This window comes from Podarcis filfolensis (genome assembly GCF_964270895.1).
Source record: "Podarcis filfolensis genome assembly, chromosome: 8".
Classification (NCBI taxonomy): Eukaryota; Metazoa; Chordata; class Lepidosauria; order Squamata; family Lacertidae; genus Podarcis; species Podarcis filfolensis.
The window spans coordinates 88,607,866-88,628,042 of NC_139611.1; the positions used below are offsets into that span (position 1 = coordinate 88,607,866).

The 20,177-nt window shown below is 45.7% G+C and overlaps 1 protein-coding gene across 1 annotated transcript in view; it reads left to right on the forward strand.

Moving 5' to 3' along the window:
• TIMM50 (translocase of inner mitochondrial membrane 50) overlaps positions 1 to 20,177 on the forward strand; it is a 48,215-nt gene that overhangs the window by 2,833 nt on the left and 25,205 nt on the right. Inside the window, exons 2-4 of the mRNA XM_083627644.1 lie at positions 401 to 545; positions 2,533 to 2,564; positions 15,821 to 15,842. Coding sequence (XP_083483770.1) covers positions 401 to 545; positions 2,533 to 2,564; positions 15,821 to 15,842 — 199 coding nt within the window. The remainder of the gene's footprint in view (positions 1 to 400; positions 546 to 2,532; positions 2,565 to 15,820; positions 15,843 to 20,177) is intronic.

Genomic DNA, 20,177 nt, shown 5'->3' on the forward strand with positions numbered 1-20,177 from the left:
TGACTTAATGGGTTTTAGCTGATTCATCTTTCTTTGGATAAGCAAGGATTCTGAAGGGCAGAAGCATTCTTCTTAAATCAGAAGTGGGGAACCTTTTTCAGCTAAAGGAGCAAATTTGCTTCTGGGGACCACGTTCAAGTGGTGGGCGGAAACAGATGCAGAAGCGGTAGAGAAAGGGATATGACATTTACCTTTGTACATAGTCTGCTTCAGATATGCAAAACTCAGAGGGTTCTACAGACATGTGTTCACCTCACCATCCAGACAATCAAGAAACATTATCGAAGTTTGTTAAATTATATACATTTATACCCTGGCCTTGGCTACTTAAACAGGAAAAAGATGTTCCTGCAGTTTTGGGAAGCCATTTATTTCTATATCTGTTTGGTTCTCTCTCTAGTCAGCAGAAGGTGAAGATGGAAAAAGTTCTGATGAGCAGCAAGAGAAGAAGCAGAAGGAAAATACTGCCTATGCAAAGAAGATGGTCCTCAGGATAGCAGGGCTTATGGGAGCTGGCAGTGGCGTAGCGATTATTTACATCTTTGGTGAGTTTGCGTTCATACACAGAAAGTAATGGTTTGTGCTTTATGGTATACTCTAGAAATAAAAAAAATACAATCTACGACCTTTTAAATGTGCTTGCTTATATAAATGAATATATGTTACATGTATATAAAAATAAATATATGTTGCGTTGAGACTGCATCCCCAGTACTATTGGGGGGTGGTTTCCACCTCATACTCACTTTGACAGGTGTCTTCCAGCTGATTTGAATTGTGGAAATTCCTGGTTCATGTTTCTGTTCTTTCAGTGATGCAGCGTGGTTTGCAGGTTCTGTGGATTTCAAGTTGGGTTGGGGGGGGGGGTTGTATAGCCTTGCCAGGAGAGCATTGCTCTCTGCTGTGAAGAGCTTGTGGCCTGGCTGTGTCTTCCCTGCCTGCATAAGTGGCTGGTTGTCTGGCCATGAAGACTTCTTACTGGGAGGGTTTGCTGACAAAATACACTTTACAATTTCTGCTGCAAATGCCCCAAATCTGATTCTAATTACTGTTGGAAGATTCAGCAGTAATTCCATGCCTCCGGGGGGGGGGGCAGATTTAACAGTCAAAAAGCCTGTGCTGGTCAATGCAATACAGTGGTACCTCGGGTTATATACGCTTCAGGTTACAGACTCCGCTAACCCAGAAATAGAACTTTGCTTCAGGATGAGAACAGAAATCGTGCTCCGGCGGCAGCAGGAGGCCCCATTAGCTAAAGTGGTGCTTCAGGTTAAGAACAGTTTCAGGTTAAGAACGGACCTCCGGAACGAATTAAGTACTTAACCCGAGGTACCACTGTACATGCAGGTCCCACTATCTGAAAATATCAGCACATAAAGAATTACCATATTTTTTGCTCTATAAGACTCACTTTTCCCCTCCTGAAAAGTAAGGGGAAATGTGTGTGCATCTTATGGAACGAATGCAGGCTGCACAGCTATCCCAGAAGCCAGAACAGCAAGAGGGATCACTGCTTTCTTGTTTTCCTCCTCCAAAACTAGGTGCGTCTTATGGTCTGGTGCGTCTTATAGAGCGAAAAATACAGTGCACACAAACCTTGCTATACACTCTGCAGATTCATTGGGGGGGGGGCTGAAGCTAGGACTGAGAGCAGCAACACCACCACCTCCAGCACCTACTTCACTGACAAGATCCATTTACTCAGCCCCAGCAGCAGTGATTGCCCTCTTCTTCAGCCTGGCTGGTTCTCTGCAGGCTGGGCTCCAACATGCTCTCTCTGGCGCTTTCCACTCAGGGGCAGCGGCAGTGACAGCTCAGGGCTCAGAGGTGGCTTCTCTCTCGGCCTTGACCTCATCCCTGGCACCAGAGGAGGAAGAGCAGGAGGAGGAAGGCAGCAGCAGCAGCACCAGAGGAGGAGGCTCCGCCATGTTGTTCTGAGAGGGGATCCTGTCAGTGTAGATACATGGTAGGAAAATGCCAGGCTATCAGGAACACACTGGGATTTGCCCTATAGAAGACAACAGAAATGGTTGGCTCGTTATGTCCCCACTTGCCTAACAAACAATTTCTGAGAAACACTTAACGTCCTTAAAACAGGGCCGGCGTGGATATAATTTGACATGTAATTGGAGTAATTGTGATAGTCTCTTGTTTATCTTGGGTTGATCTCTAATAGTGTCAGTAACAGAGGAGCTCCAGCTGCTGTAAGCAAATCAATATTTCTTGCAGAAAGCATGGGGGCCTTTATTGGATCACAGTTGACATAAGAGTTCGGTAACAGTGGAGAATTCTCCACGGAATCACTCTGTTACTGACTGGTAAATGAAGGACCTTATTCCTCTCTTCTTTTGCTTGCCAGTGAAGTTACAATATTTTTAAAAAGTAAAATCACCTGTTCTTTTGAGAATGAAATATCAAACACCCTCTTATTCTTACTGAGTTGGTATTATATATACTTCTTGGACATTGTAACACACCATTCTGTGAAATGATGCAAAGTGACCTGTTTTTGTTTTTTGTTTTTGGTGGCAGGTAGCAGTTCGGTGGATGAGCATGGTGTCAAGGTAAGCTGTTTCTTTCCTGAGTCTTTGACTTGTTAGGTGTCTGCCGCTAGGGGTCACTGTGTGCTTGAAATTTGCTGTGAAGTTGACTGCTGAATGCTATACAGTCATACCTCATGTTACGGATGCTTCAGGTTACGTGTTTTCGGGTTGCTGACTGGGAAACCCGGAAGTACCGGAACAGGTTACCTGCACAGACGCGGCACTTCGGGATGCGAACGCTGCGGGTTGCGGACGTGCCTCCGTCACGGATTACGTCCGCAACCCAAGGTTCCACTGTATCAGTCTTGCAACAGAGTGAAGGTTAAACTTGGCAACCGTTAAAACTTATTACCTGCTAAGAACTGAGTAAATAAGCAAGCTATAGAATATTGGAGGCCAGCAGCATGATTCTGGTTGCCCCTCGTGTAGAAGATGGGAGTAGTTTGTGTGCAGTTTTCATGAGTGGTGGCAGTAAAGTGCACTGCCATTTCTACAGCATTTCTCAGCATGCAAAGGATTTAATGGTTGTCACGTTTTTGAGATCTGTGGATCAAGGGTGGTTAATAATAATAATAATAATAATAATAATAATAGAAGATTAGGCTGAGAGTTGCTTTTCCAATGCCATGCAATGGGCTCAGGTCTTTCGTGCCTATATCCAGCTTTATTTATTTAAGTTTATGGCTCACCCTTTTTATGAGTTTAAGGCAATTTACAAAAAGAGAATCAAAAGAATTGTAGAGTTGGAAGGGACCACGTTGTCAAAAGAAACAGCTAAAGATAGTTTTATAACAACTAAGTACAAGTTTTAAAAGCAATACAGAATGAGCGTCCAAGGCAGAAACCTTTTAATCCATCCAGCAAAGCCTGCCAAAATATACACGTCTTTCTTTGTTTCCGGAAGCGTTTTAACCATTGTAGCATGCTGTGAAATGGCAAAAACCCTCCAGGCTACAAATCAACAACTGGAGGCGCCAGGGTCAAATCTGGACCCCTCAGGTGGGGCAGGTAGCCCTCATAGTTTTCAGCTCAGAAATCAAGTGAGAGGTCTAGAGCAAGACATGGACTGGCAGCCCTTAAGGGCATCCTGGAAGGCCTTCCACCTCGTTCTCCCCAGCTCCTTATGGCTCTCCAGTAAACTCACTGCTGACAAGAAGGGCTCAGCCTTGAACACGTAACTCTTCAGAATTCATTACGCTGCTTGGGGGGCAGGTCTGCCAGGAAGTGATGTATTACATTTTAAATATTTACAGCATTTATATACTGCCCAGTTCCCAGGATGGTTTACTATACAAACTACAACAAGCATCATTCTAAAACAGAGTAAAACCAGAAGCAGAGTAAATCAAGGTTCAAAACTTGCAGTGGAATAGCAACCGTATAAAATACCTTAAAAGCACACACACACACACACGAACTCAAGCTTGAAAAGCCTGGGAAAATGAGGCCGCAACCTAGATGGAGAGGGCATTCCATCGCTGCTGTGGCGTTTGCTGAAATAGCCAGATCTCTAGTAGTCACCCACTAAACCTCATTTAATGAAGGCACCCAAACAAAGCCCTCAGAAGATGTTAAGGTAGATATATATATATATATATATATATATATATATATATATATATATATATATATATGGAAGGAGGCAATCCAGGAAGTAACCCAGCCCCAAGATGATTAGAGTTTTAAAGGCTAATACCACTAGCATGAGGGAAACGGGTGGCACTGTGGGTTAAACCACAGAGCCTAGGACTTGCCGATCAGAAGGTCGGCGGTTCGAATCCCCGCGACGGGGTGAGCTCCCGTTGCTCGGTCCCTGCTCCTGCCAACCTCGCAGTTCAAAAGCACGTCAAAGTGCAAGTAGATAAATAGGTACCGCTCTGGCGGGAAGGTAAACGGCGTTTCCGTGCGCTGCTCTGGTTCGCCAGAAGCGGCTTAGTCATGCTGGCCACATGACCCGGAAGCTGTACGCCGGCTCCCTCGGCCAATGAAGCGAGATGAGCGCCGCAACCCCAGAGTCGGCCACGACTGGACCTGATGGTCAGGGGTCCCTTTACCTTTACTTTTTACCGCTAGCATAATGAAAAGGATCATAGCCCTGTTTAGGGAAGGTTTTAATATTTAATGCTGTATTGTTTTTAACACTTGATTGGAAGCCGCCCAGAGTAGCTGGGGAAACTCAGCCAGATGGGTGGGGTATAAATAAAATGTATTATTATTATTATTATTATTATTATTATTATTATTATTATTATTTCTTAAAGTTAGAACACATTCCTTGAATGCAGACGATTCCAGGTTCAATCACCAGGTAGGGCTGGGAAAGATCCCCCCACCTGCTCCCAGTCTGTGTAGATAATACCGCACTGCTGATCTGCCTCAGTGTTGGGTAACTTCCTGTGTTGAACTGGGCCTGGAAATGGATTGGAAGCCAAAGTAGATGGTAAAGAACTGGACTGGATGTGATTTGATCATATCATATCAACCAGCTCCACTTAACAATCTTGTTTCTCTACTCTTGACCAGCTGAGGTTTCTAGACTGCTTTCATATAATGCATTTCATTAATCCAAAGGGTTGCAGCGGGTTGATAAAAGACTTTCCCAAGCCTCCAAGACCACTTCAGTTTTTGGCACCAGTGCTTCTGCACTCCCAGTTACTTCTCTCTCCTTCCTGGTATTGTCATCTGCCCCCTGCATGCAGCATACCTTTCCCGCCACCCGTTCTGAAATGTCTCTTGCCACTCCAGGCTCTCTCACTTGCGCCGGCTCTGATCCTGAACAAACTATATGAGCAAACCAGGCAAGCCTAACTTTGAGCAAAGCGAACATATGTTTCTTCATTAAGCACAGGATATAAGCTAGCCTGAGCCAAGTCCCCACCTTTCCCAAGTCCCTTTTATGCCACCAAAAAAAGATGTGGGTGGTTGTTTCCTGTTCCACTATGACTCAGCCCTGAGACCAGCAAGAGGCTGTGGGGAGAAGTCTGAAGCCAGGTTCCCATAAATGTTTTGTGGTCCTTATTGTAGCAGGCACATGTTGCAATGGATGTGTGAATGGGCCTTGCTGGTGGGAGTTTGTGCTACCTGTTGTCCTGGGAGCTTGAACTGGGTAGCTCTGCATATTCAACTGTGGCTTTTACTGGCTCCCTTTGCTCCCTAACTCATCCCTTTGGAAACAATTGCCTTAATTGGGCTAATTGATGAAAAACCTCCTGCTACAGCCCATTTGTGGGTTTATTACAGGTCTCCTCTGAGATTTCGCTGCTGGTGAGAGGAGCGGGAACGTAGGCAAAACGCTTCTTTGCTGGTCTGCTTCCATCATCTCTTGTAGTAGTCTGGGTGGGAAAATCTTAGTGTATAAAGTTCACTGCAATCTTCTGTATACTACTGGGTTTAATTGCTTGTTATTGAAATAATACAGTATTGGTGTACACCTGGAGCAAAGCAAGGTTATTGCACAGCAGCTATACCTGCTTTAGATGGTGGTTAAGGGTTACAGCATATCTGTCTGAAGGACCCCGTTCCATGGGCCTCTTTTTTTGTAGCCCCCACCCCTTTAACATGACCGGCCAATAAGTGGATTCTTTTGGCAAGTGCAATTAATTTGGGTACCTTGAGTTCAAATGTGTTTGTGGAGGTTACAGCTTTTTAACTGTTCATTCTGACATAAGTTTGCTCATAATGGAGCTTACTCCTATGTAGGTGGGTAGGGCTTTTTGAATTAACATTGTATTGCAAAGCTTGGAAGTTAGATTAGAATTTGTGTTGTTTTTTTATCAAAACTTCTTAATTTTTGGTGCTTTGTAAAAATTGTGATTCACCCTCCATAGCTTTTCATGTGGGGCGGAGGGGGGAATATCTCTGCTTTCTACACTAGTACCCTTCTGTAACCATTTAAAGGAGGCTGATTAGGGCTGTCTACTCTCTTTTGATATGCAGCACAAGCCTTGAGTGCTCTTGAGGGAAGGAGGTGTGAAGTGCTAGTGGCCTTGCATGTCACATACCCAAATTAACTGTTTTGAACTGTGGGTAAGACTTCCTTATTGCCTTTCTATAACTGGGCAGCTTTTGATGTTCAAGACAAAGCTGTCACTTCTCACTGTGCTGTAAACAGCAGCTAAATTGTCTTGGGGAAGTTGCCGGCAATATTCCTTTGCAAAGAGCAGTCCCAGGTGAATGGCCCTTCTTTCTTCCCTTCCCTCCACCTACCTCCTTCAGTTGGTGCTAACACGCTCCTTTCATGCTTCCACAAATTCCTTCTCACCTTTGCAGGCAGCAGGTCGGCTTATTGCTGGCGCATGCCAGCTTACTGCTTTTGATCATTTGTGCTAACGAGGGCCTTCCGGGCACAATTGCCCTCTTTTGCAGAGGTGCGTGTCATAAGTGTGTGCGCTGGGGTGGGGGAGTCTCAGAATGCAAGGCTCTTTTGCCTATGCCTTGTCTCTTCCCTTTCTAAGCGAAGGAAAGGAGTTGCTGCATTTGCCTCTACGATACGATAATCTTTATTGTCATTGTCCCATACAGAACAACGAAATTGAAAAATCTACATAAAACATTCAGAACCCAACAAGCCTGCTATCTCAGCTATCCCAACCGGGTTAGCCCCCTAAAAACTCTGATACCCCATTTTTAAATACAATATACTCCCATACAGACTCTTTACAATGCGTTTAAAACCAAAATCACATTTGGGTAGAAACTGTTTCTCAGGCGGCTAGTCCTAGTCTTTATAACCCTGGAACTTCTTCCAGAAGGCAGAAGCTGAAAGAGATCATTTCCGGGGTGCGCACTATCCTGCGCTATTCTCTGCAGGTTTCTTATGGCACCTGGAAGCGTAGATTTGATCCAAGGTGGGAAGAGTGCACCCAGTTATTCTCTCCGCAGTCTTGACAACCCTGGACAGCATTGTTATTTCTTGATGTTGATGCTTGATGTTGTCAGAGGACTTGATCATTGCTTTCAAAAGGGAAAGCCGTTTCATGCGGGTTAGATTGCGGCTCTTAGCCATGATACCTAAATTTACCTTCCATGTTCAGTGAAATGTGCCTCTGAGCACCAGAGTCCCCAGAGGGCAGCTCCATTCTCCTTGAACTCACGCTTTACACCCAGGCTTCCTGCAAAATGTGGGCGATGGCTGCTGGAGTAGAATAAGCTGGAAATGTGCACAGCTGTAAGTTTATAGCAAAATATATCCCCTGTATAGGAATGTCCGCGGGGAGTGTGGCATCTGTCAAGCTGATACAGGGGGTGCAGAGCTGAGGGTGGAGATATTGGGGGATTGCCATGCTTTGAAGTGGTTGTGTGCCTGCCTTTCTCAAAGGTATTTGTGTCTTTCCCCTTACCTGCTGTTCCTGAGCCATAATAAAACCCCTTTGGTTTTGTTAATAGCCCTTTTTAGACTGCCTGGCGCATTCATGTGAACGGCCGCAATGAGGCCGCCTGTGCTGGAGCAAATGTGTCTTCTCCAAAGGACTTGGCACACTTCACAGCTTCCTGCAAGTCGCATGGCATCACCTGGGTGCAAGAGGGTCTTCAGGCGGACCTGATTTGTCTGGACATCTTTGCCTAAGTGGCTGTAAAATGGGGCTGGCCTTTGATCTGCCTCTCTTTCCCACACTCTTCCTTTTCCTCCTTCTCTGGGAAGTGTGGATTTGCAGAAGGCAGTTTCTTGATCTTTTTTTTTTTTTTTTTAATTACAAATTTCCTTTGTCACTCTTCAAGCCTTCATGTGCGCAGCATTGATCTCCCAGCTTCTGGTTTTAAACATAATGTAAAACTAGGTTCATTCTGGTGAGCTCCAGAAATATTTCAGCACGGATATCTTGAAAAAAAGGCTTAGGCATCCAGATGAACCTTTGAAGGTGGGAAGGTTTGTGACAGTAGAGAAAAGAGGGAGCTAGCGGAAATGACTGGCAGAATCCGAGACCAGGGAGAAGAGTCGGTGGAGGAAGATTGGAAGAAATTTAAAGACCATTTACAGAAACATTGTAAAATTAATGAATGTTAGAAGGATGTTGAAATGAATCTATGTGACTTTAGCAGATATGCTATAAAGACTTAGGAAAAATAGACTGTTAATTCGTGAAAGGAGGGAAAGTAAAATTATATTAGTTTCAAGATAAATTTACAGGACAATAATTTGAAAAGAGGGAAAGGATTTGCTGAAATGGATAATTGACCTAGAATACAAAAAAGGGAGGTGTGAGGAGGTCAGGGAAATAAGCCAATGAAAGATAAGCAATGGGAGGATTGATTTGTTTTTAATTGTTTTTATTTTTCAGTATTTTGTATTTTTTGTTTTGTTTTTTTTTCTTATTTCTGTAATTATTTGAAACATCAATAAATATTATTTTTTTTAAAAAAAGAGAGAAAAGAGGGAGCTAGAAGATAGCACATTTTAGGCACAGCAAGGAAGAAGATGGAGAGAAATTGAAAGCAGCTTCAACCCATATATTTGTGCATACTGGAATTGCACATCTGACAGTTTGCTTGTTTGTTTGTTTGTTTTAATTTTTGCACATCTCTTAGGGCTAGAAGAACTTCTTAGCTCTCGGCAGCTTAAAAGTTGGAGACTTGCACCGAGGGGCTTGGATTAGTTTGTTCACAGTGTTTTGAGCTACTTGGTCCTAACAGCTTCTAAACATTTTGGAGCTGATGTTTAAGAAATTAACATCTTCTCCAAGGATGTCTTATGAACATCAGGTAGAAAAGAGGCCCTTTTTGTTAACCACACGTGTAGGTGTCCTGGTGTGTATTTGACCCTGGTGTCTGTGGTGTGTGCTTTTCCAGATCTAACCCTCAAGGTGGCACTGTTGAACTTTCAAACTGAACTGGTTTTGAGATTCCTGTGGAAAGTGTTTGGTTGTAGAAACAGCCACAGAGAGCTGAGATTCTGATTCACTTAATTGCTGACACTGGTTAACCCAGGGAACAAAATACCGATCTGAACGCTTTTTGCTGGCTGATGCACCCCAGTCTGTGTAATGCAGGTATCCCATCTGCTGCTTCTCTGGGTCAATTTGGATGGCAACAATGGGATAGCATCCTGCACTCTTGATCTTCTTTGCTTATCTGGCCTCCTGTATCCTCACAGAGGCACTTTTTACATTCTGTCTTAGTTTTCTTTTGAAGGAACCTGGAACCCCTGTCCCGCGAAGTGGATTCAGAAGACTAGGGGAACATCAGTCTAAATGACTAGCACTAAACAACTTGAGCGTCACTCTTTAACATATAATCTGTTAGGTCAGTGCTTTTCAAACTGCGTTCTCCACTGAGAGCCAGTGTGGTGTAGTGGTTAAGAGTGGTGGACTCGTAATCTGGTGAACCGGGTTCGCTTCCTCACTCCTCCACGTGCAGCTGCTGGGTGACCTTGGGCTAGTCACACTTCTCTGAAGTCTCTCAGCCCCACTCACCTCACAGAGTGTTTGTTGTGGGGGAGGAAGGGAAAGGAGAATGTGAGCCGCTTTGAGACTCCTTAGGGTAGGGATAAAGCGGGATATCAAATCCAAACTCCTCCTCCTCTTCTTCTTCTTCTTTTCTTCTCCTCCAACACTCTGCAGGTTTCTCAGAAGCAAATGGAGATCCTCAATGTAGTTCAGTGTGTGAGCTTATTTTCAAGGCAGCTTGTCTGCCCCCTGCACATTATCTCTTGCAGTGAGCAGGCGCTCGGGGAGAGATATTATAGAAAAACAGCCTTCCCACAACTTGGTGCCCTCCAGATGCTTTTGATGACAACTCCCGTCAGCCCCAGAGAGCACTGGGAGTTGTAGTCCAAAACATCAGAGGGGCACTGGGTTGGGGAAAGACATTCTAGATGGTTTCCTTGCAATGCAGGAAAACATTGCAGCCAAAAGCCCTGGCCAGTCCTCTGTTTTTGCACCCTGGAACATTTCCCAGAATATTCTGCGTAGCACAGGTGTTCCACAGCAGGCGTGTCAGGGTGCATGTGCTCCCTGGAAGTGCCGGGGTTTGAAGTGCATTGACCTCGACAGACTTCGGTGAATCCCTCAGCCTTTATGATCCCTCAAGTCTTCTTGGATTGAAACCAGTATAGAGATCTGTCTTCTAAAACCCAGCCAGACAATGGTGCCCCTGGGGATGCCATCTGAATTGGGGAGCTGCTAGACTTGGGCCAGCAAGTGCCAGGATGCTCTTCAGTATTTACATGCCCAGTTGGGCTGACTTGGTAGCAATGGTGGCATTTGGTTAAGTACAAGAAAGATGGGCTTGGAGGGCCTCTGACAGCTGCCAGTTCTCTGCTTGCGCCCACTTGTCAGCTCCAGTTTCCTGCCCTGCCAAGCCAATGTTCCACTGCCCTGTACAAAAGGGAGTTGGGAGATTAGACACTGGATTAGTCTTGCTGTGCCTTAAAGTCCTTCGCCTTGCCATTTCCCAGTTATTTTACATAATCCCAAACACCGGAGGAAAGGCAAAACAAAGTGATTCATAAACTGCGTGTGTTCAGTGACTGACAGAATTGGTTTCACCCAAGAGCGCTTACTGATACCTTTCTCTGGACCTGATTCTGCCTCTGCTCTGACAAGGACAGTCCCGGTATAGTTCCTTTGCAACGTATCCACAAGGCCAAGAACCGCCGTAACGTTGTCCAGAGCAGGTCAGTGCCGAAGACTTTGTGGGGTTGTTTGAAGTCCCTGCAGCTTGTTTGACTAGAGGAATGGATCATTGTTTTCGTAGCGGAGTCTTGCCCATTTCAGGTCAGCAGCTGCTGGGCTCCTGCGCCTGTGTCTTCGAACAATGAAATCTTGCTTGCAGCCATTCTGTCGTGGCTTTCAAGGACTCTGCAGCACTCAAAACAGCTGGTGCATCGCTATAGAGCCTTTCAAACTGGGCTGGGCTTTTTCCAGTGAGTCGTCTTTGCCCTGTGCATCAATGAAAATATCTGTTACAAGTGTACAGTAAAAAAGATTCAAAATTTGCAGGGCCTGAATTTCAACCAGCCCAGAACTTTGGCAACCTGGAAAGCAAAGTCCTTCAGGCAGACAAATCCATGCATGCAAAGCTTTGACCCATTTAAGAAGACAGTCTCACTTGATTCCCCCCCCCCTTCCCCCACCGCTCTGAAGACTTACATCCTGTTCAGAATTTGGATGTTTGCAGATAACTTTGAAGCTGTGCTCATCATGCTAGAGTACAGAAGTACAGAGTACTTCTTCCTAAGTTTGGATTAATAGAGAAAATAAAGCAATGATGTACTGTCGTTTTGGCATAAATGCAGAGGGGAAATCCCTGGAATTTTTAAGAAACAGTAGAAACGAATATTGTAGTAATATCCAAGGCCCAGAACTAGAGAGCTACTTCAGAGGCAAACAGGAGTTTGGGCAGACGTGATAGGAGATAAATATAATATGTATAACAGCAGACACACACACACGTCCCCCAGGGGTACCACAAACTGTTTCACAGGCTGTGCCCGTGTGATGATCATGGGGCTGCTAAAAATATCCGTAGGCATGTAGAACTGGTTGCATTTCTTTGGATCTTAATCTGATGTTTGCAAGTCTGAATGGCTCCTTTCCAAAAAGGAAGTGGTCTCGTTTTTTACGGAGAAGGCACTCTGGGAAAGAAGAGATGGAGAGAATCGTATCCTATTAATGCCTTCAACAGTAACAAAGGTTCAACGTGTGGATATGTGTTGCTTGAAGACATACCCACTCCCTGCTTCCTTATTCTTGCAGCAAGAGGGCATGAAGGAGTAAGTCAGCCCATAAAACTTCTCGGGCTTTCTCAGTTGTGGGTGCCTCCCCATTGTCCATCAGACACCTGGAAGGGAGCTGGGCAATGCAAAAGCAGTTTTCGAGACTCGTGTTGAATCAGGATTACTAAAACAACTCCCTGCTATACTTACCCTTTGAAAAATCTGTTGGCACTGTGAGCTTGAGAACTGTGATTGAAATGGGGGCTCGGGGGCTCTATGGTATCTAAACATGGGGCACATGAGGGTCAGGGCGATTAGGGCAGTGTTTATAGAAACACGCTGTGTGGAGATTGCTGAAGCTGAAGCCTCTTCATTGATTGCGCAGCGCAGCTCTGTCCCTTGATGCAGCCCCGCAGCTTAAAGGTGTGAGAGCCATTTGGCTGCAGCCCCAAAGCTTGTTACTTTGTCAAGCACAAAATGGAATAACCCCCAGCTCAAAAGTGGTAGCTGACTCCTAAAAGCAGAGGTGTCAGGTGTTGGGAATACGTCCCCCAGTCATGGCTGGTTGTGGTTAATGCAAAGAAGCACTCTGGACATGCTCATTGTTGCTTTCGACATGGTAAGTGTAGTCTCTTGGCAGTGGGCTGAACTCTCACTAATAGCTGTACTGTAGATGCCTTTGTTTTGCTCGGTGTCTGTCATTGGTGGGGTCCGTCAGGATGTGCCAAACCTGGACAAGGGACGATTTGTGGTAACCTGGAGTTAGAAAAATGGGTCAGAGCAGTTTCCTTTCCCCTACGGCATTTAGCGCATCATTTTGCATCACAGCTGGGCAAAATTGCCATTTTTTTATTTCTTGCATTTATCTCCTACCTCCAAAGAGCTTAAGGTGGCGTGCATGGCTCTCCCCCTCCTCAGTTAATCCCCACATCAACCCTGTGAGGTAGGTTAGGTTGAGAGGGAGTGACTGGCCCAAGGCCACCCTGTGAACTTCATGGCTGAGTGGGGGGATTTGAACCCTGGTCTCCCAGGTCCTGGCCCAACCTTCTAACCACTGCACGTGGCCTTAAATCTGCAGTGTGGCAACTATCCTGTTACTTGAGATCACCAAATACTCACCAATTCCTGCCTGAAAAGAGTTAAGGGATATTTCTAATGGTGATAGCAAGTACGAAGAGGAAAGAGATTGAGTGTCTGATTTGTTTCTGTACCTTTCACACTAATTTCATTTGATGCCATTGGCCCCATTGAGATTCCATTGGGAAGAGGCATATAAATTGAGAGGCTTTTAACACCCTGCCTTTACACAATAGCTCAGGGAAGCTCACACCATTGATCAAAACAATTTGTAAGAGCTTTATACAGTAGAAGAAGGACATAGTCCTGTTGGATGGATAGCTGACTTCCAGAGCCGCTTGCTCAATGCCACCTCCGGAATCCGTGACGAAACCTCCATTGCATCAAAATCCTGTTTCTGGTCTTCCTAGGGCAGCCTTTGCCAACTCTGGTGCCCTTTGGATTACAACTTGCATCAGCACCAGGATGCAAGTCCAGACAGCTGGCAGACGTCGAAGGCTGCCCTAGGGCATCTTTGCGTAGGTGCAGCAATGACAACTCCTGAACCCACGTTGTGGCTTCCACCAGCTCTGCAGAGCAAACACAGCCCCAAGCCATGTCAATTCCTCTTGCTGTACCCAAGCGTTGTCTTGCTAAGCTTCCTCCATGTCTGGGTCTCTACTGTATCCTGCCTGTCCTTTTTTAAAAATAGGTCCCTGCTCCTGGAAGGGTGCTGTGGGTTATGGGAAATAAATACACCCCCGCCACACACACACAAACCAACAATAACCCATGTATTCTGTGTGTGCCACTCTTCCTTCCTGTTGCCCATTTTGACCCTGCCTGTTTTCCACTGACCCGTCTGCATTGGAGGAACAGCCAGCACGAAACCACTGTCCACAGCTGCCACATCCCTGAGGTAGTTGCTGCTCTGTAAACATTGAAGGAAGGAAGGAAGCAAGTCATGCCGCTGCTATGCAGCCTCGTTCCAAGAGCATTTTCACTGGTGAGATTTGGCTGGCTTGTTGGAGACACCTGAGCAATGTATGCATCCATTCTGCTACAGAGCTCTAGCGCATGGGTAGGCAAACTAAGGCCCAGGGGCCGTATCCGGCCCAATAGCCTTCTCAATCCGGCCCGTGGACAGTCCAGGAATCAGCGTGTTTTTACATGAGTAAAAGGTGCCCTTTTATTTTAAAATGCATCTCTGGGTTATTTGTGGAGCCTGCCTGGTGTTTTTACATGAGTAGAATGTGTCCTTTTATTTAGAATGCATCTCTGGGTTATTTGGGGGGCATAGGAAGCGTTCTTTCGTGTCCCCTACAAAAAAATATAGTCCGGCCTCCCACAAGGTCTGAAGGACAGTGGACTGGCCCCCTGCTGAAAAGTTTGCTGACCCCTGCGTCTGTCATGTAAGAATTGCCTTCCCAGATCAAGCTAGCAGTTGGGAGGCATCAAGGAGGGTGGCCTTTCTGAATGCCCAGCCTGGGCTGCCTTCACCCTTGAAGATTATCTTGATCTCTCATGGCTCATTGACCCACATATTGATCTGTGGTGAGATAGAAGCCTTTCACACTGCAATACCTCCAGGGCCACCTCTCTCCATACGAACCTACCCAGACCCTGCAATCATCATTTGAGGCCCTTCTTCATGTGCCCCCTCCACGAGGGGTCCAGAAGGTGGCAACAATGGAATGGGCCTTTCCTGTGGTGGCTCCCCATTTGTGGAATGCTTTCCCCAGGGAGACTTGCCGTGGGCCTTCATTACGGACATTTAGCACCAGGTGAATCGTTCCTCTTCTCCTAGGCCTTTGGCTAATTAAACAATCTATGGCCTTTTAAACTGGGGGGCGGGCGAGATACGGTTTTGTTTGTTATTGGGCTACGTATTTTTGTAGGTTTATACTGTAAACCATCCTGTGATCCTCAGATGAAGGGTGTATATAAATTAAATGAATAAAACGAATGTAGACCAAGCAAGCCTGTAAAGATGCATTTCCCATTTCAAGGTTTTCTGGTGCCCATCAAAGGTAAAAGGCAGCTGCGTGGTCCCAGGTGGGAATTTGGGTCCTCCTGGTCCAGAATCTTGAATTGGTTGGGCTTCTCTGTCCGTTTTTCTTTTATTGCTGATAAAATAGGAGTGCCAGGGCTCTTGCTTCCTAGGGCTGAACAAGCTGAAATTAGTAAAACACTTGCATGAAAATCCTTCCTCCAGCTTTGCTTGCTTTCAGGATAGGTAAGTTGCTGTGGTTTTCTTAATTGCGTTTTAAGGCTGATGTGTTTGCCTCCCCGGGCTCCTTTTGCAGGGGGGAAACAGAATATAAATGTAATAAGTAAACAATAGATGAAGCCCGAAAACTGTAAAATGGTGTGGGTACAGCTGCTGGGGAGGTTTTAAGACATAAAAGGCAAAATAGTAACTGTAGCTGAGCCTTACTTACGCTTGGTCAGAATAACTGAACTGCGAAATAGGCGCACCCACAGGCTGTTTCCCCTCTGCTCTTGCCTTGTGGCTTGAAACATGCTGTGGAGTCAAAAGAATTATACTGCCTTCTCTTTCTCTTTGCAGATCCCCGATGAGTTTGATAACGGTGAGTAGGCAGACCATCCTTCCTGCTTTTTAAAAGTCGCCTTGATATGTTGGAGTCACAGCAAGCTAGACAGAAGAGAACCCTTGCTGGTAGCACTGGAAGACTTGAGAAAGAGATGTACTAGGGGCCTCTCTGCTCCTCGGAATACCTTAGTCAGCGCTTGGGCTTTTTATGTTTTAAGAATCCCGTGCTTTCATCCCTACAAATATGCCAATTCCCACCTCAGATCTTGCAGTACAGATGCCGTTTTTGTGGCAGGCATGTGAATGTTCTCCACGTTTCAGCTGAATTATCTCCTGAAGTTTTTGTAATGGCTAATCAGTTCAAACGTGGAACTGGAGCAGCTGAAAAGCCATAAGATTCATGCTTACCTGACAACTAGCCCTTGTGGTTAAATCCTTCGAAGACAGAGGTCCTCTGGCTGGGACGGGACGATATGGGATTGAGGGGGCAACTCCCATCTCTCGCGGGGGTGCAATTAGTGCCAGCACCGTCCATTAAGAGTTTGGGTGTAATCTTCGATACCTCCCTCTCTATGGAGGCGCAGATTACAGCTATAACAAAGGCGGCATTTTTTCATCTCCGCCAAGCTAAGCAGTTGGCCCCTTATCTCTCTTGCCCTGACATGGCCACTGTGATCCATGCGACGGTCACCTCCAGACTGGATTATTGTAACTCGCTCTACGTGGGGCTGCCCTTGAGACTGACCCAGAAACTCCAGCGGGTGCAGAATGCCGTGGCGAGACTCCTTATGGGGTCTTCGCTGCGAGACCACATTCCTCCGGTACTATACCAGCTGCACTGGCTCCCGGTGGAGTACAGGATCAGGTTTAAGGTGCTGGTTTTAACCTTTAAAGCCCTATACGGCCTAGGACCCTCGTACCTACGGGACCGCCTCTCCTGGTATGCCCCACAAAGAAACCTACGGTCTGCAAATAAAAACATCCTGAGGGTCCAGGCCTCAGAGAGGTTAGGCTGGCCTCAACTAGAGCCAGGGCCTTCTCGGCTGCGGCTCCAATCTGGTGGAACGCTCTGTCACAAGAGACTAGGGCCCTGCGGGACCTGACATCTTTCCGCAGGGCCTGCAAGACAGAGTTGTTCCACCAGGCCTTTGGTCAGGGCGCAGCCTGACTCCCTCCTCTGGCAACCTGCACAGAATTTTGCTTAATGGTTGCCATCAACTTGATTTTAATTAATTTTTATAATGAAATATTTTTAGAATGTTGGATTATTTGATTGTTTGATTATTTGATTGTTGTTAGCCGCCCTGAGCCCGGCTTCGGCTGGGGAGGGCGGGATATAAATAAAATTTTTTATTATTATTATTATTTCTCGGCAGAGTGATGAGCTCTCGGCATTTGTGTGGACCAGATTTGAGTGCATTTGAGAGCGAAACAGGGTGCTCTGGTGGCTTCTAAGGCCTGCTAGGCAGCTTTCCGAGTGCTAGTAGAAGAGAGCTTTATGCATTCTCTGGATGGAAAGTTGGAGAGGATGATGACTAGCGGAAGTGTCATTGAGTGCAGCCTTCCTCAGCCTCGTGACCTCCAGGCACTTTGTTGTTTCTTTCCCCCAGTTTTTTTTTATTCATTTAATAATAATAATATTTATTTATTTATTTATTTATTTATTCATTCATTCATTCATTCATTCATTCATTCATACTCCGCCCATCTGGCTGAGTTTCCCCAGCCACTCTGGGCGGCTCCCAATCAAGTGTTAAAAACAGTACAGCGTTAAATATTGAAAACTTCCCTGAACAGGGCTGCCTTCAGATGTCTTTTAAAGATAGGATAGCTGCTTATTTCCTTCACATCTGAAGGGAGGGCGTTCCACAGGGCGGGCGCCACTACCGAGAAGGCCCTCTGCCTGGTTCCCTGTAACCTCACTTCTCGCAATGAGGGAACCGCCAGAAGGCCCTCGGCGCTGGATAATACAACTAAACAACACAAACAGAAAAACAAACAATACAAACAGATTCTTGTCTTATCCTTATTTTTTCTAAACATTGTTAGGTGAGCTTCCCCAAGTCCCTCCCATCTGATTTTCATTTTACCTCATCTTTAGCAGTTTACATATATCATAATTTTAACCATTTTTTATCACACTTACTTTTACCATAAGAATATTCACATTTTATTCCTTACAAATAATATCATTTTAAAATACACTATCTTCTACTTCTAACCCTACAGCCTATATCCACTTCCAAAGCTATTCTAAGATTTAAATATTAGCATGTTTTTTTCAAATATTCTTTAAACTTCTTCCAATCTTCTTCCACCGCCTCTTCTCTCTGGTCACGGAGTCTCCCAGTCAGTTTGGCAAGTTCCATATAGTCCATCATCTTCATCTGCAGACCTCCAGGCACTTTGAACTCCCCTTAGCCCTACCTAGCATGGTCAGTGTTTGGGGCATGATGGGAACTGTAGTCCCAACAACATCTCCAGAGCACCACGTTGGAGAAGTCTGAAGTATCCTGTGTTGCAGCCTGACCTTAAAGCTGCACAGAACAAAGGTTAAAAACACCAGAATGGGGAAAAGGGCCACCGTTCTTAGTTCTCAGTGGTTTTACATTAAAGCTGCTGTTTGACCCATGTGCAATTTGGGACATGATAGCATTTCGTACCTTGTGTGCATCAATAGACGTTCCCTGCTCAGGCATCTTCTTTGCAGCCCAAGGCACATCTGATAAAAACCCGGTCCTGTTTTTAGCGTTTTAAATTTGTGCTGCCAGCTAGCCAAGCACCTTCCGACACTTCAGTATTTAAGCAGCTGAGAAGTCTGGTGGGCAGGCTGGGGGGGAGAGATGAAATCCCCCAGAAGTTAAGCTATAAATATGTTAATTCCTTGATGTGTTAAACTGGAGAGTAAGGGAACAGCAACAGGCGTGACCTGCTCACCCACCCACCTCTTTACAGAGGGAGAAAAATTAAAACCCCACATAACACTTCCAGGAATAACCAGAATTGCTTTACATTTCTAATTGGATGGGTGAAAGGTTTGGGGAGGAGGCTTTTTTCTGCGGCTGCCTTGAGAGCAGATGTACTGGTGCATAAACAGCACGCCTGCCCCTTGTCGAGAACAGAAGGTCAGGCGGAACTTGTGCCGGGGGGGGGGAGAGTTCACAATGCTTCTGCTGCGCCCCACAGACACCCAACCCCCCCCCCCCCCGTGCCCGTTCTTGGGGGCTGCTGGAGGCAAAGAGCAGTCACTGAGGTTACGATGCGAATGAATGGAGAGACGGGGAGCCTTTGGGGCAGGGGAAAGGGGGGTGCGAGGGTGTGTGTGCCTGTCCCCCCGGGCAAGGCAAAGCCATAGGCATTCCAGATGTCCTCTTTAGCTATTCCGCTTTTGAAGAGAGAGGGGCAGGTGGAGAGGCAGGTTTCCAAACAGAATCCTGTGGGGAGCGAGAGCTTTGGGTCAGACTCTGAAGCAGCTTCCTCCAACCTGGCGCCCATCAGGTGTTTCGAACTCCCATCCCTCTCAGCCAGAATGACCAGCGGCCCAGAGCGATGACGGGAGTTGTCGTCACAAATACCTGGAGAGAATCGGGTTTGCGGAGGCCTCTCCTTTTCCGTACCGTTGCATAGCTGTCAACTTTTTAAAAGGGAAACTCCCTTATTCCGAATAGGATTCCTCGCAAGAAAAGGGAAAAGTTGACAGCTATGCCGTTGGCGTGTCTTGGTTGCCTGAGATTTTGCTTTGCAGCTGCCAGTTTGGCCGGGACGACACCCTGTGTGAGCCTCTGGCCCACGGGGGGCCCCAGACGTGATTCTCTCCTCGGAGTGCTTAGTTTTGGCTGTTAACTTTGGGTGTCTCCGACGGTCCCGCTCCGCGGAGCAACCGTCGTCTTCCCAGCATCCCCTCCCTGGTGCATCGTCAACGGCGTTTGCCCCTTGCCAAAAAATGCACACTTTTGTTTTTTTTTTAATAGTATTTTTTATTGCGTTTCTTTCCAAATTTTGTACATTGCAAGCAAATGAGGAGTTTACAAGAAACCATTTTTTTTTTTTTTTTTTTTTTTTATAACAAACCAATAAAGATCAAAACAAAAATAAATCCCAACTTGGACTTCCCCACCCCTTCCGATTCTGCGTTCTTTATATTAACCTTGTCAGCAATTTATTACCTTATGTCCTACCTTATTGTAACTTTTACATGTTATGTATCTAAATTCAATATATTATATCACAATTTTTATACCTTTAAAATAAACGTAACATGTTCAATTCATATTATCTCCTTTTCTCTTTTATCACTTGATTTACTATTTACTTAATCATGATTGCTAAAGCGTATCCTTTCCAAATCATGCACAATCTTAAGATTCATACA